Genomic DNA, 15735 nt, shown 5'->3' with positions numbered 1-15735 from the left:
AGCAAGCCCCACGAGAGCGCTGGCTATTGATTGGCTGCAGCAGGAGCAGGCGGCTCGGCCGGCAGCGGTTACCCAGGGTTTCCGGTGCGAGGCCAGAGCGGGCGAAGCTGAAGGGAGGTCGGCGGTGAGGTGCGTGTCCCGAAGGGTGGGCGGACGAGGTGACCAGAAGGTCTGTGAGCCTGGACGCTCTCGGCCAGTGGGGGGAATCACGGCGATTCCGCAAGGGCGCGGGCCGGGGGGGGGGGGGCGCGGGGGGCAGAACTGGGGCCTGTGCGCATGCGCGGGCGGGCGGTGCGCGCGGCTGGAGGGCGCGCGGGGCGTGGGTGGCAGCGCGGGTGGGGGGGGCCCACGTGGGGCCTGGGGGCCGGGGGAGGGATGAGAACCCAGCGTCTCGCCACGTCAGTCTCGGTCCCTGAGCCTATCCCGCGCTCTGCCTGTGGTGAGGGGGCCGTGTAGTGCCGGGAAGCGGCTTGGAGAAAAGGGAGGCCTTGCCTGCCCCGCTTCTGGAGCGGCGCCCGAAAACCTGCCTGGGCGCGCCGTTCTTCCCTGACCGGCCAGAGACAGAACCGTTGTTGGCTCCCTCCGGTGAGGGCCGGCCAGTGTGTTCTGAGAAGCTCTGTGCACCTGGTATTGGGATTTCGGCTCCAAGCTGTGAAGAATTTCGAAGTCCGGAAAATAGCGAGTGTGCTTGTGTCTAATAGGACCTGCTCCCAGCCTAGCGTTGCGGACCACAATGAAGAACCAAGACAAAAAGAATGGGACTGCCAAGCAGTCGGGGAACTCTTCCAACCCAAAAAGCAACCCGGGGCAAGCGGAAGCAGGACCAGAGGGAACCCAGGGGCGGCCCAGCCAGCCGGCTCCTGCGACAGAAGCCGAAGGTTCCTCCAGCCAGGCTCCGGGGAAGACTGAGGGTGTGTGCCAGCTCTGCTTTCCAGCGGGCAGGGGGAGGAGTTTGCAGTGCGCCTGGGTGGCTTCTGGAGTTAGAGGCTTCTGCCGCTGTTTACCAAGGAAGGAGGAACCGTAGGATGAGAGGAGGACCGCGCTGAGTCTGTGCCACCCCTCGATCCCCGTTTCCCGGGGTGGGGGGTGTTGATAGGGCCGCCCATTCTAAGCACAGGAGGGAAGTCTTGAGAGAAGGCTCTTACAGGGTTAAATGAGGTGGTAGTCAAATAAGACACTCAGCCATCCAGCCCAGGTTAGAAAGCCTCATTCACCAGTGGGTAATTGCTCTTCACATCAGAGGCTTTCCTGGAACTTTTTTAATAGCCAGAAATGATTTTTGCAGGGAGGAGGAGGGGATGGACTAGATGTTGAGCTCCAGGTACAAGCCGCCATCCCTATGTGCTGCATGCTTTATTTCCTTGATATCTTTCACACACACAACAGAAGTGGTGGGCAGTCGTGGGAAGTAATTATATCATTTTTATAGGTGAATAAACTGAGCCTTAAAGAAGGTAGGCAGCATTTAACCCGAACGAGTAAGTTCGAGGCCTGAAAAATCCCAGCCAATGGAATAACCATCTTGTTTCTCCTTCTGCCCCTCATCCTGCCCTGCTGTAGGAGCACAGGCCAAAACTGCTCAGTCTGGGGCTCTCCGTGATGTCTCTGAGGAGCTGAGCCGCCAGTTGGAAGACATTCTGAGTACATACTGTGTGGACAACAATCAGGGGGGCCCAGGTGAGGATGGGGCACAGGGTGAGCCTGCTGAGCCCGAAGATACAGACAAGTCCCGGACCTATGCTTCACGAAATGGGGAGCCTGAGCCAGAGACCCCAGTAGTCAATGGTGAGAAGGAGACCTCCAAGGGGGAGCCGGGCACAGATGAGATCCGGGCAAGTGACGAGGTTGGAGACCGAGATCATCGAAGGCCGCAGGAGAAGAAGAAAGCCAAGGGTCTGGGTGAGCAGAGGGCAGCTATTGGTGAGGCTGGTGAGGCAGGGGAGTTTGGACCTGACATTCCTTGGGCTAACCTGCTGTGCCAGGATTCAGAGGAAACTACTCTTCAGAGCAGCAAGTCACATTAGTTTGGTACAAGCCAGGGTTGTGGGCTCGGAGGAATGTAGGTTGTTCACTGCACAGGGGCTTCTGGCCTTGGGAGTAGATGGGAACCGGAATCTAGCCTGATCCATCTTTGAAAAAATGGAGAGCAGGGGGCCTGAGTGGGCTCCTGTGTCAGCCAGCACTTTTTTTAACCTGCTCTGTGAACTTGGGCAAGACCTTTCTCCTTTCTGGTCCTTAGTTTTCACTTCTCTGCAGTTAGATTTGGACTAGACCAGGGTTGAAGACTCAAGCCAAATTAGACAGGGGACCCTATACGGACAAGACGTGGCCTTCTTCATCCAAAGGGGTGATTGCCATCTGGTCCCAGCATGCTGATAGCATGTAACACTACAGGCTAAGTGCAGCCAGCCTTCCCCCCCCCTTTCTTTTATGCAGAGTTACATGAAATTTCTCTGGATTTTTAACAGTTGGCAACTACATGCTAGGAGCCAAACAAAACCCACGTGTGGGGTTGGATTTGGCCTGTGTGCTGGTGCTTGCAGTCTCCACACTGATTTTTCGAGCCTCTTGGGGTTGACACTTCAGGAGCTTGGTACTGTACTATGTACAGCAGCCCTCCAGGGAGACAGAAGGAAGAGCCTTTGACTAAGGCACAGACAGAGAAAGTTATTGGGGGTGGGGGAGAGCCCTGGTGTGAGTGTTAAAGAATCAAAATTAAGTGATATTATACCCATGTCTTAGTCCTTACTTCTGCACCCTCTGCTGGTCATCCTAATTGGAAGAGGGTTTTGTGTTTGTTTTTGTTGTTTCTTAATCTTGGGATGAAATATTGGAAGGTGTAGTCATTTTAAAGTTCAGTGTTTGGGAAGGAACAAATAAATAAAGTTCACTGTTTGGCTGCCTCTCTTGACAAGAGTTTAGTCGTTCCCAGCGAGACCTGTTCCTTTTTTGCATCTGTTCTCTTTCAGAAGGGCCTTCCTTGCATCGACACAGTAGCACTTAATTGGCCAATGGGATGTCTTTTTTTCTCCTGCTGGTAGAGCAGGCAGTTTTTTTCACCTACCCCCAGTGTTCACCACAGAGTGTCCACCTAGCCTGAGTCATTTGTCTGTCAAGGGTTTGTTGAGCATGTCCTCTGCAGTGGGCACTAGGGACAGTACTGGGTGGCACTGGGGCCACAGCAGTAGGCAGAAGTGAGTTGGCAGCCACACTCATGAAGCACATAGTTTGACAGGGTGGCAGCCAGTTCAACAAACAAGATCAAGTATAGTGGTGGAGGGCTGCCTCAGGGCTAAGAGTGGGCCGAAGCCTGGGGAGATTCCCCAGAGAAGGGGGTACATGCTTTTGCTCCCTCTGCTTTGCAGGGAAGGAGATCACCTTGCTGATGCAGACATTGAACACGCTGAGCACCCCAGAGGAGAAGCTGGCAGCTCTGTGCAAGAAGTATGCTGAACTGGTCAGTTCTCCCCCTTCTCCTTGCACCCACCCTGCCTCGGAAAGTCAGCAGGCCACCTGGCATGGGGTTGAGGGTGCAGGGGCAGGTGGGTGGCTTACTTACTGTTCAGCCTCTCTCTCAGCCTTTTCCCCCCCATCTGTCACTTGGGGAGTCAGGTCCCAGCTGGCCTCTTCCAGGCCAACTATAAAAAGAGACCCTTCACATTCCAGTGGTAGAACCCTGCTCCTGGCCCCAGTCCCAGATACCACATCATCTCACACCTGTGTACTTCAGTGCGCATCTCCCCAAAACATGGAAATGCACAGCGCCGTCCTCATACTTATGATCGGTGCTGATCATGTGATAATCTCTAATACACACCTCTCCCCGGTTGTTTAAAGTGTCGTTTGGTCAAATCAGGGTTTAGAGGAAGTCCTTTTAATGCATTGTGTCCTTACAACTTTTTTTCCTTTTATTCCAAAGCAGTCTTCATCTTACTGCTAACCTTTTTCTCATGACATTGACTTACTGCAGATGAGTTGTCCTGTAGGATGCCTCACTTTCTTGCTTGTGGTATTAACTTATAACTTACTCTTTTACCTCCTTGATTCCTGTGGATAAAGTGGAAATTAGTTCTAGAAGCTTGATCCAATCCAAGTTAATCTCTTTTGATAAGAGCTTCTCGTAAGTGGTACTCTGTAGAGAAACACAGTGTGCTCCTCCCGCTTTTAGTTATGGAAGATTGTCCACTGGGTTCAGGTGGGACCAGCCAGGTTCCTCCCTAGTCAGGTTGCCATCAGAATTTGAATGAATGTGTTTCTCCACTGAGGGTCGTTTCCTGACTACTTATTTTTAACTTCTTTCACTCCATTCACATGTATTAGCTGGAATTCTCCTATAGGGAATTTTTCTCTTTTGTAAAATTGGGGAAATCATACCTGCCTAGTGGGGTATTATAATGATTAAATAAAGGACAGGATGTGAAAAAGATATCACCCCTTCTGAATGAGCCAGACAGGGAAAGACTGATGAAGAGAGGAGGCGCTGAGTCGCCAGAGTGATGTTCTCAAGTAGACGATGAGGTAGGGGCCAGAGCGGGAGGGCGGGCTGTGGTAGGAAGCACGGCTCAGTCTTGGTGGCTGCAGGAGAGGGCAGGTGGAGGTGGTTGGGCAGAGGTGGAGCTTGTGCCCCTGTGCCTCTGGTTGCTTCCATTCTCAGGGAAATGAGAAAGATAGTTGTTGCTGGGAGAGAGGAGAGTTGAAGTGGAGGAGGACAAGGACGAAATAGTTCTCTAGAAGAGGATTGTGAATAACATAAGGAATATAGTTGGGCCAAGTGGCAGACAAGGGTCTGCCCCAGAGGGGTGGTCATGAACTTAAAGTGAGATGCTTCAGGCAAGTCTGCTTCAGTGCTGGCACAGAGGAATCATAAGGCTGGTATTTCAGGGTTGGAGTTTTGTTAGTAGAAAGGGGCAAGAGAGCTAAGGGTGTAAGAAATCTAAGACAGGTGAGAAGGTCAGTGATTATTTAAAAGAGAGTTTAAGGAAAGCAAAAGGATGGTTGGTCATTGGGCTGGAGGTCCAATATGGTAGACTTTCTGGGACCACAGATACTGGAGGGAAGGAGCTAGAATGACAGTTGATAGTGGTCCTGCCCTGGGATGAGATAATGGAGGTGTGTGTCCTTCTGGGTAATGACAAAATCTGGGTCTGACTGTCCAGGACAGTAACCACTAGTCAGTAGACAGTAACCACTAGCTGAAATGTGGGTAGTCTGAATTTGGATGTGCTCTGAGCCTAAGGTGCACACTGGATTTCAGATATCTAAGGAAGGGGAAAGAATAAAATACTCAAAAGTTTTTACATTGATTTCAGGTGGAATATTATAATATTCAGATATTAGATTAAGTAAATATTTTACTAGGTCAGTTTCATCTACTTTCTACCTTTTTAATGTGGCCTCTGGAAGAGTTGTCATTACATCATTGAGTAGCACTGTATCCGTGTTGAATGGGCTTGCAGGAGGGTAGCTGATCTGGAGGAGAGGGCAGGGTCTGAGGAGGAGGTTAAGATCTATCTGTAATGAAAAGGCCAGAATGTTAACAGCAATCACATTGAGGAGAGAAATGATGCTCAGTCTCAGAGCAGCAAGCGGGAGTGATGGGGGTCTGTTGAGTACAAGAAGGTGTGGTAGGGGGGTCTTCTCGTAGGTCATGAGTGTCCCAAGAGTTGAGAGCCTTGCGAACTTTGTCTCTGGTGTCACAGCACAGAGAAGCTGGGGTCTGCAGCCTCTGCACCCCTGCTTGTCCCAAGTGCCCATTTCTGTATCCTTGCACTGGGGCCCTTGGGGTTATCAGAGAAGTGTGTAAAGCACCCGCACGGTGTCCAGTGGGAGCTGTCGACATAGACAGCTGGAGTTGGGAGAGGGCAAGGGTCCCTGAGGAAGAGCGCCGTGGGGCACTTACTCAAGTTCCCCGTCCTCAGCTGGAGGAGCATCGGAACTCGCAGAAGCAGATGAAGCTGCTGCAGAAGAAGCAGAGCCAGCTGGTGCAGGAGAAGGACCACCTGCGCGGGGAGCACAGCAAGGCCGTGCTGGCCCGCAGCAAGCTGGAGAGCCTGTGTCGTGAGCTGCAGCGCCACAACCGCTCCCTCAAGGTGGGCTGGCTCCTGCCTCGTGGCTTCCCTTGACTTCCACTTTTCTTTGGTGGGCTTTTGGCAGAGATATAGATGTCCCCAGGAACACCCTACCTTGGAGGCAGCTGCTTGTTACCACTTGCCCCGTACTTGTTTCAGGTAAGGTGAGGACTGAGGTGCAAAGGGAGCCCAGGAGGCAGGGCTTCCGTATTGTTCAGAAAGCTGGTGGGTGGCTCCTCTCCCAGCTCTGGTCTGGAATGCTGGGTCTTTTCTCTTTGTTCTGCTTCTCCTGGGTGGGGGGTCAGTTTGGTTAATGCCCAGTCACTGCTATGACCTCGGGATCCTTTATTTTCTACATATTTGGGTCAACAAATATATAGTATTTTGCCACGCGTTTTGCTCATTTTTAGTTGGTGTTTGACAAATTTCAACTTTACTATAAACAAGGTATGAGGGATTCAAAGGTGACGAAAGTATAGCAAATCAAAAGTGACAGTTGCCCACCCTTCTCAATCCCAGTGTCCAGCAGAAACCACTGGAAGTACACCTTCTTACACGTGAGTTTAAGTGCAGCCTACAGACTTACCTGTGTCTGTCCGTGATTCTCCACAGGGTCCTTTAAACGGAACTGCTGACTGTGTATCGTTTCACATCCTGTCCCGTCTTCTCACTCCCAGAATGCCTACCTGTCTCCCCTCAGTTTAGTTAGGGCTGTCTCATTCTGTTTGACAGCATTGTTGTAGTCATGTACCTTATTTTATCAGTGCCCTAGTGAAGGAATTGCTGGGTGGTTCCTAAGTTTACACTCCTGCATCCATAGAGCTACAGTGGAAGTTCTCATATATATCCCCAGCTCAGTGTACGCAATGTACCCGTAGGATAAACCTCAGAAGTGAAATTTACGTTGTAAATTCTCATAGATTGTGCCACATTGCTTTCCCACCAATAGTGTCTGCATGCCTAATTCTGCATAGTCTTACCAACCTGGCCACTACTGAATTTTAACTAGTTGGGAGTGGAGGGGGAGAGGTGAGAAATGAAAGCACAGAAACAAGACTGCTTAACCTGAAGTCTGAAAGAATGGGCTTGGGGATATCCAGGTTCCTCTAGAATGGCACTTAAGTGTACGTCTGCATCTTTCTAGGGAGAGAATCTCTCCCTGATAGACACGGGGTCCGTTGGGGGCCCGCATTGTGTGACATCTTGGAACCTGGCTGCTCCTCACTCTGAGAGCAGGGAGGGTTGTCGGTACAGACCCTGCCTGACTGGGGAGCTGCAGGTGATGAAGCCAGGGCTGACTTCTCTGCCCAGGAAGAAGGCGTGCAGCGGGCCCGGGAGGAAGAGGAGAAGCGCAAGGAGGTGACCTCACACTTCCAGGTGACGCTGAATGACATTCAGCTGCAGATGGAACAGCACAATGAACGCAACTCCAAGCTGCGCCAGGAGAACATGGAGCTGGCAGAAAGGCTGAAGAAGCTGATCGAGCAGTACGAGCTCCGGGAGGAGGTGAGGAGCCCCGTCCGGCCAACACTCACTCCGGCCACCTTTCCTTTGTGATCCAGAATGTAGGTGAAGTCTCCACGTGCCTTTTCTCAGCTGTTTTGACCTCTGAAGCCACCGAGTCCACCATCTCCTCCCCATTCCTGCTGTCTCCCCTGCTTCTGGCTCCCAGGGCCCCTCCAGCAGTTAGGACTGCCTTGAAATTCGCACATCCAGTCTTGGTCTCTAGATGGGGCAGATCTTTGCCAATGGGGCTAAGCTGTTGTGTTGGTGCAGGTATCGCTTTTGTCCTTTCTTCCCATTTACAAGGGAGTTGGGCTCCAAAAGTGAGGGTTGTTAGTCCCGCAGAGTGATCTACTGGGGTCGGAGGTTCGAGTGTATTTATTACTTGGCTTTCTGGGAGCCGATTTCATCCCTTTGCACACCCAGGACTGACTGGAGAGAAACAAGGTGAGGTTGGGAAGTAGAGCTTCCAGAGACATGGGGCCCCCGTGCTGTGGAACACGCGGAGTCCAGTGTGTCAGAATGAGATGGGAGGCTGGGTAGGGGACCCAGGTCTCTGCAGATGGGTCGTCCCTGCAGCCCCCAGGCCTCCCTGCAAAAGGGAGCTGCTGACAGGTGGCCCTCCCACCACGCTTTGCTGCAGCATATCGACAAAGTCTTCAAACACAAGGACCTGCAGCAGCAGCTAGTGGACGCCAAGCTCCAGCAGGCCCAGGAGATGCTGAAGGAGGCAGAGGAGAGGCACCAGCGGGAGAAGGATTTTGTGAGGCTCGGGCCCTGAGGGTGGGGAGTCTGGGAAGAGGTGGGTTGGGTTCTGGCTCAGCTCTTAGTCAAGTTTGTCAGGGAGGGGTTGCTTCCTGGCCGGACCAGGACGCTGCTTCAGTCAGAGAGCAGGACGCTTCAGTGGGTCCTGGGGCGTACGGCTAAAAAAGGCCAAACGGCCCCTCAGGGGCTTCTGACAGGATCTGGGGTCCTGTCTTGGAAATAGCTCCTCAAAGAGGCAGTGGAGTCCCAGAGGATGTGCGAGCTGATGAAGCAGCAGGAGACCCACCTGAAGCAGCAGGTGAGACAGAATGGGTCCTGATCCTGTGCCTCTGAGGTCCGCTTGCTGGGCCCCATCCTGGGGGAGGGAAATGGGGACCCTCATTCTAGGACCACCTTGACTGCTGTGTGACCTTGCTGAGCCTTTGTTCTTTCTGGACCCGCCCAGCTGCTGTGGTGGTGACCAGGTGGCTAGGTGAGCTTGAAGGACTTTGTTCCTAGTTGCAAGTGTCGTGCAGCTTTTGAGGAGGCAGGGATGGAACGGCTGTTTTTAATTACATTAATTGTACTTAATTTTAGAAGAAAAGTTTGAAAACACATATAGAGGCAAAATATAAGTCATCCCAAATCCTGCTTTCTAAGCTTAACATTTTGGATTCTGTCCTTCCAAATACATAGTTACTGTTTTGTTTTAAAGAAAAATGGTATCTTGGGTGCCTGGGTGGCTCAGTCAGTTAAGCATCTGCCTTTGGCTCAGGTCATGATCCCAGGGTCCTGGGATCGAGCCCCGAGTCAGGCTTCCTGCTGAACAGGGAGCCTGCTTCTCCCTCTCCCTCTGCCTCCTACTCCCCTGCTTGTGCTCTCTCACTCTCTTTGTGAAATAAATATAATTGTTTAAAAAAAGAAAAATGGCAACTCAATAGAATTGTTGGGTCAGAGGTCCAAGGATGGGTCTGACTGTGCTAACCAGAAGTGCCCTCCAGAGAGGCCTAATCTTATCTCTGGGCTTCTTCCTCACCCAGCTGGCCCTATACACAGAGAAGTTTGAGGAATTCCAGAACACTCTTTCCAAAAGCAGTGAGGTGTTCACCACATTCAAACAGGAGATGGAGAAGGTAACAGTGTCCAGGCTGGGTGTGGCTGCAGGGGAGGACCCCGCCCCTGGGGTGCCTCCTGGGGAGCTGTTTCCACGAACTGTGATTGATACCAAGGATGGCCTGTAAGGAGGGATCAGAGCCTCACCCCGCCTCTGAAGGAAGCATCACTGACCTGTGCGTCCTCCAGGTTGTCCTAGAGAAGGGGCAGCCTTGTCATTCCCTGTTGGTGGTGGTGGCATCCACCTTGCGATGTCCTGCGATTGCACCGGAGGCACTGTAATACCTTGCCCCCTTGGGACTGCTCCCCGTCTTGGAGACACGGATACACAGATGGTCTGGCCACCTGACCATTTCCTTCTGTCTGTCCCATAATCCAGATGACTAAGAAGATCAAGAAGCTGGAGAAAGAAACCACCATGTACCGGTCCCGGTGGGAGAGCAGCAACAAGGCCCTGCTTGAGATGGCCGAGGAGGTGGGCTGAGTGTGCTCTGCAGCTGGGGGGAGAGGCGGCGGACGGGGTTGCAGTTTTGGAGTGTTGGGCCCTCCCCTCTACACTCCACCAGTAAGTCACGCAGCTGGCATGAGATGGAGCTGGGACTCGTGTGTCTATCTGTCCGAGTCCAAAGGCATCGCCAACTATTGCCCCATGGGAGATGGTGAGCCCAGTGGTAGGTCTGGAGTAGAAGCAAAGAGAACAAATGGGAAATTCAAGAACCAAAAAACCAAGGGGTACCAGTGATGCATACGGTTCATATGCAGAGAATCTTAGGTAATTTGATTTCATGGTCTGAGATGCAGAAGAAAGGAATTAATTGCTGGAGTAGCTACTATATACTAGACCCTTCTGACTGTCTTAGGTAATGCCAGTTCATTGAACCTTCTCAAGATCTGTGAAGTTGATGTCAGCAGTCCCTTTTTTTTTTCTTAAAGATTTATTTGCCTAGGGGCACCTGAGTGGCTCAGTTGGTAAAACATCTGACATCTTACTTAGGTTCAGGTCATCGTCTCGGAGTCCTGGGATCGCCCCGAGTTGAGCTCCCCACTCAGCAGGGTGTTTGCTTTTCTCTCTGTCGCTCTCCCCCCGCCCCACCCTTGTGCACACGTGCATGCACTCTCAAATAAATAAAACCTTAAAAAAAAAAAGATTTATTTATTTGAGAGAAAGAGACTGTGTGCAGGCACGTGTGTGAGCAGAGGGGAGAGGAGAGAATCTCAGGCAGGCTCCTTGCTGAGCACAGAACCTGACGGGCTCCGTCTTGCAACCCTGAGATCCTGACCTGAGTCCAGATCAAGAGTTGGATGCTTAACCAACTGACCCACCCAGGTGCCCTCATAGTCCATTTTAACAGATAAGGAAATACGCTCCAAAAGCCAGGTCAGACTTTGTGTCATCTGGTGGATAAATGGAGAAATTCGTTGTCTTCAAGCCACGCCCTTCTCTGCACTGCAGTACCCCGTGCCAGCAGCAGGTCTTGGCACATCATGGCTGTTTCACTAGGAAGGGACCAGCTTTGGGCTCCGGTCTGCCCCCGGTGTCATTCAAGTGTGATGTTTTCTACCACATGACTCTGCCTTCAGGGGTTGATGGCGTGGCAGTAAGGCCCCATTTCTTTCCCTAGAAAACACTCCGGGACAAAGAGCTGGAGGGCCTCCAGGTGAAAATCCAGCGGCTGGAGAAGTTGTGCCGGGCACTGCAGACAGAGCGCAACGACCTGAACAAAAGGGTACAGGACCTGAGTGCTGGTGGCCAGGGCTCCCTCCCTGACAGCGGCCCTGAGCGAAGACCAGAGGCCACAACCACCTCCAGGGAGCAGGGTTGTGAGCGTCCTGGGGCCCAGTCACCGAGCTCCCCAAGGGTCTCAGAAGCTCCTTGCTGCCCAGGAGCAGCGAGCACAGAAACACCTAGCCAAGTGGGGCCCCAGGAGCCCACCTCCACCACCGCCTAGGGAACCTGGCACGGGGGGGCGTGCTGGGAAGGGAGCGAACAGCCCAGGCAGGGCTCCCATCGCTCAGCAGTCCGGTGCTGAGGCCCAGGGTGCTCCGACCTGGCTGACATCTGACACTTTGCAGTTTTGGATTCTGTGGGTCAGTTTTACTTACATACGGCTTATGTGCAAGGCCTCCTACATTCCTCTCTCTCTGCGGAACATGGGCTTCCACTGGAGGTGGGGGTGTATACCGGTCAAGTCACTGGCTCTTCTCTGAGCTGAAGAGTCTCAAAGAGGAGCTGCCATTTGTAGCTGCTGTCCCAGTGAGCTGGCAGGACAAGTGACTTGAGCCTTCCCCTGCCTGATTGAGGCTCAGACACCCTCCCCCCCCACCCCCCGCCCTTCAGGGCTTGTGACAAGTGACACACTTGGGCCTTGACTGCGTTTCCCTTGTTAGCAGGGCTTGGGCAACTCTGGCTCTCCTGGCTGCCCTGGAGGCTCCTTTACTTCTCTCAACCTGGAGAAGGGGGTCCCTGGGCAGGGCCCGCAGAGCTGGGGATCCAACTGCTGTCCTGTTCTGGACGGGGGACCTGGAGAAAGTGGCTGTGGGCTGGTACACGGTTAGGGAGCCCTCAGGTGGTGCCAGGACCAGGCCGGCAATGCTTCTCAGTAGCCTTATCATTCACAGGTGCCTCTCTAGCCTGCACAAATGATTGACGAGACCACCCAAAGGATGCTTTCTGAAGGTTTCTGTTTTTTGTGTTTTTTGTTTGTTTTGCACATGACAGTGTGTGTATTGATCTGAGGAAGGAGGAGGGGTGCTGGCACAGTTGGCCTCCAGTGCACCCCAGCCTCACCACCCCACCTGGTATCTTTGCCACGTTGGTGCTGAGCTTTCCTGTTTGGTGAAATTGGATTGCAGTTAGGAGGAAGGGAAGGGCGTCTGATGGTTTTACCACAAGCTTGCCTGTGTGTTTCAGTCCTGGGAGGCCACTGCTGATGCCCATCACCGCTGTCTCCATGCGGCGGTTGCTGGGCCCTGTGCCCAACTGTCCCCTTGGCATTTAGGAATCTTTCTGCTTCTGACCCCACCCTTAATGTGCAATCCTTGAGATTTGCCCTGGTTCCATTGCCTAAGGAATACGCTAAAGTATGTCCTTGACATCTCACTTCCTGTGTGGGAGCCCCCAGCTCTTGTCTGACACCTGAGGGACAGAGTGAGACTTGATGATTGATGAGCCTCAGAAATCCACAGAACGGCTGACGTGTTTGGGTCTGGTGGCCCCCTCACACCCCAGTACTTGGTACTTTGGCCTGAAGGTTCTACTGGTTGCATACTTGCCAGGGTATTCACCAGTCCGTACGGAAGAATTGTCTGGAACAACAGAATGAGGCATGGGTTGGGAAGCTGGGCTCCGCTGGGCTTGAGGTAATACACCCTACCTCTACCTGGGCCTTGGCTTCAGTGTAGCCGAGGGAGCCGTGGACCAGGAGGCACGGCATGGGGGAGCTTTTGTTTCTTGCTGAATTTCCTTGAAGCTAGTTCAGTGTCCTGCAGGTCCCTTCATCTTCAACTCCCAGCCCGCTCTCCATGCCTTTCATTTCAGTCCCTTCCATAAACAGGTTCACGAAGAGTGCGAAGGGCTCCTGAAACATGTTACAACTTAGACCAGAGATGGGAGATGAACGGCACACCATTGTTCCGCTGCCCCTGTGGCAGCTACCATCGATTGGCCTCTGAGTATTTCCCGCTAGTCCCTGGTATATCCTGCTCTCCTGTGGAGAAGTGTTTCCCTAAGATCTTGCCCTCTGGAGTGGTCCCTGGCCCTGCCTTTTCCTTGCCCAGTAAGGCCTTCCTCGCCCCACCCTCCCAGCCCCTGTGTCAGTCTGAGACACACAAGAACTGCCAGCCCCACGCAGGGTTTGCTGGGCTCTGGAAGCGCAGGGAAGAGCAAGCTTCTGCCTGTCTGGTTGAAAGAGCAGGAGGCCTGCAGTAGCCCGTGCGATTGCCTTGCTTCAGCTACCTCATAGAGCCGGTGGGGTTGCGGGGCTGGCTGTGGGAGCCCAGTGTGGCGGTGTGGAGGGTCCCAGCTGTACGGCACAGCCACCCCCAGAGAACCGGTCTAGTTACTGTGGGGCTGCAGTGAGCAAGGTGGCCCAGCCAGGCTTCCGGATCCTGTATCCAGTCCCTGGGCGAGTAGAACCTTTGCTTTCAGCTCCAGCCATGTCTAGGTGTCCGGGTCAGCCTACGGATGAGGATCCCTTTTTCCCGCTTCCTGTCCCTCTTCTCTCCATTGACCAAATCACACTAATCACTACAGCTGCTCTGCTTGTTCTGCTTTCCAAAGTCCGCCCAGGTGCCTGGGCGCTGCCCTCGCCAGCCATGAGCCTGGGCCCCATGCAGGGAAGGTGGCCTAACTGGATGAAGGCCAATGCCTTCCTCTTCCAGGGCAGGTCCCGTGCACATGACCTCAGTTTTAGGACCAAGAGCTGTGTTGGATTCTTAAGATTGCTCGTGCTTCCTCCAGGGGACCATTGCTGGTGAGGCTCGCCGCCCAGAGCCCTTGGCCCTGCTGACAGTAATTTGTGTTCTGGACCTTGTCCAGCTGAGAGCCTCACGTACACCAGATTCTTGAGAGGTATCAGCAGCACTTTGTTTTAATTTTGTTTTCCATGAGGTTTTTGGACCATGGGCTGAGCTCAGGCACTTTCTGTAAGAGAATGTTCTGTCTGTGAAGATGGTTATTTCCACTCCACTGCTCCCATCACAGTGGCCCTGCTGAGGGCTGACCCAGAGGCCAGTGGAACTGCCCTGGTGGCTGGGGGGGAGGGCCAAAGCCTGCTGAACTGACTCCAGCTGCTGCCCCAGCCCTCCCACCTGAGCAGCACAGAGGTGGTCACCCCAGGGACAGCCAGGCACCTGCCTGGGGGAGGGGTGCTACCTTATGTCCCTGTAACTGCTTCCCATATGGCCCAACCTGGCCACCCAGGTTTGTTTTAAAGCTGTGCTGACAGCTTTTTTTTTTTGTCTCCTTTTGGTATTCACAACAGCCAGGGACTTGATTTTGATGTATTTTAAACCACATTAAATAAAGAGTCTGTTGCCTTACTGGTTTCTCTCCTGACCTCTGTGGTCATTTGGTGCTTCTGGATCCATCTAGCCATCACTCATCTGGACCCGCTCCGGAGCCTTTGGCTGTGCTGTATCAGGCATCTTCCAGAGTGCCCCCCCCGCCACCTGCCAAGTCACCACAGACAAATTTATTTGAACTGCCTGAGCAGAGCCCTTGGCAAAGTTGGCATGATACTCATATACATAGAAGCATCAGATATCTTTCATTCAATGAAAAGTTGGCCCTGTCCCATGAAGGGTCAGGCTAGTGATGAAGAAAGATACTTTTTTTCTTTTTTTAAGTGATCTCTGTGGGGTGCCTGGGTGGCTCAGTCTCTGCACCCAATGTGGGGCTTGAATTTACACCTAGATCAAGCACTCACATGCTCTACTGACTGAGCCAGCAGGTGCCCTGGAGAAAGATACTTTTATTTTTTTATTATTAATATTTAAAGATTTTATTTATTTTTATTATATTTTATTGTTATAAAATACATTTTATTTTTATTTTTAGTTAATATTTAAAGATTTTATTTATTTTTTATTTTATTTTATTTTATTTGCTAGAGATCACAAGTAGGCAGAGAGAGGAGGAAGCAGGCTCTCCGGGGAGCAGAGATCCCAATGCGGGGCTCGATCCCAGGGTCCTGGGATCATGACCTGAGGCGAAGGTAGAGGCTTTAACCCACTGAGCCACCCAGGCACCCCAATTTTAAGATTTTATTTGTCAGCACAAGCAAGGGGACCTGTAGGCAGAGGGAGAAGCAGGCTTCCTGCCGAGCAAGGAGTCCGATGTGGGACTCCATCCCAGGACCCCAGGATCATGGCATGAGCCGAAGGCAGACACTTAACCATCTGAGCCCCCCAGAAGATACTTCTAGATAAAGAGACAGAGCAGTGGTGCTGTGGAACCATGAAGGAAGCCCTGTCTCCTTCAGCAAGGAGCTAGGGGTGGACACCTGGAAGGGCCTTATGACCCAAAGAGCAGGTAGAAGTTTGACAACTTGATTTAGTAGCAAAGTAGTTCACCTAGAAATGCAGGTGCACAGGAGGTAGGGGGAGGAGGTCACCAGGAGTCCATGTGCCAGGTTAAGGAAATCTGGGCTAGATCAGAGGACGGGAGGAACCACTGAAGGTGTTCAAATAGGGCATTAGGAAGATCTGTGAGGAAGGTATAAAGTAAGGAGACCAGAAACCTAAACATAGGCTAATTGAGGCCCAAAATCAGATGACTGGATCACTGCTGTTCAGGGCTGTCTGCCAT

The 15735-nt window shown here is 52.5% G+C and overlaps 1 protein-coding gene across 2 annotated transcripts; it reads left to right on the top strand.

The window, feature by feature from the left end:
- Nucleotides 1-27: 27 nt before the first annotated feature.
- Nucleotides 28-14484, top strand: TXLNA (taxilin alpha). Of its 2 annotated transcripts, none has more exons than XM_080800460.1 (11): nucleotides 28-129; nucleotides 702-911; nucleotides 1561-1899; nucleotides 3366-3457; nucleotides 5919-6089; nucleotides 7380-7574; nucleotides 8215-8334; nucleotides 8560-8634; nucleotides 9356-9448; nucleotides 9808-9903; nucleotides 11051-14484. In XM_080800460.1, the coding sequence occupies exons 2-11, from the start codon at nucleotides 734-736 to the stop codon at nucleotides 11375-11377; spliced, it is 1686 nt and encodes a 561-aa protein (XP_080656586.1). In that variant the 5' UTR covers nucleotides 28-129; nucleotides 702-733; the 3' UTR covers nucleotides 11378-14484. The 2 variants fall into 2 exon arrangements, with proteins under 2 accessions (XP_080656586.1, XP_080656585.1); XM_080800459.1 differs by having other exon boundaries at nucleotides 1561-1920.
- The last annotated feature ends 1251 nt before the right edge of the window (nucleotides 14485-15735 follow it).

Source organism: Martes martes (assembly GCF_963455335.1).
Source record: "Martes martes genome assembly, chromosome: 4".
Taxonomy (NCBI): Eukaryota; Metazoa; Chordata; class Mammalia; order Carnivora; family Mustelidae; genus Martes; species Martes martes.
This window is presented reverse-complemented; position numbering and strand designations above follow the sequence as displayed.

Bases quoted from the DNA above. Each gene is read 5' to 3' on its own strand.
- TXLNA (XM_080800459.1), top strand. From the start codon at position 734: ATGAAGAACCAAGACAAAAAGAATGGGACTGCCAAGCAGTCGGGGAAC. The intron at 8,335-8,559 runs GTGAGGCTCGGG...TCTTGGAAATAG, and splicing joins ACCAGCGGGAGAAGGATTTT to CTCCTCAAAGAGGCAGTGGA. The intron at 8,635-9,355 runs GTGAGACAGAAT...TTCCTCACCCAG, and splicing joins AGACCCACCTGAAGCAGCAG to CTGGCCCTATACACAGAGAA.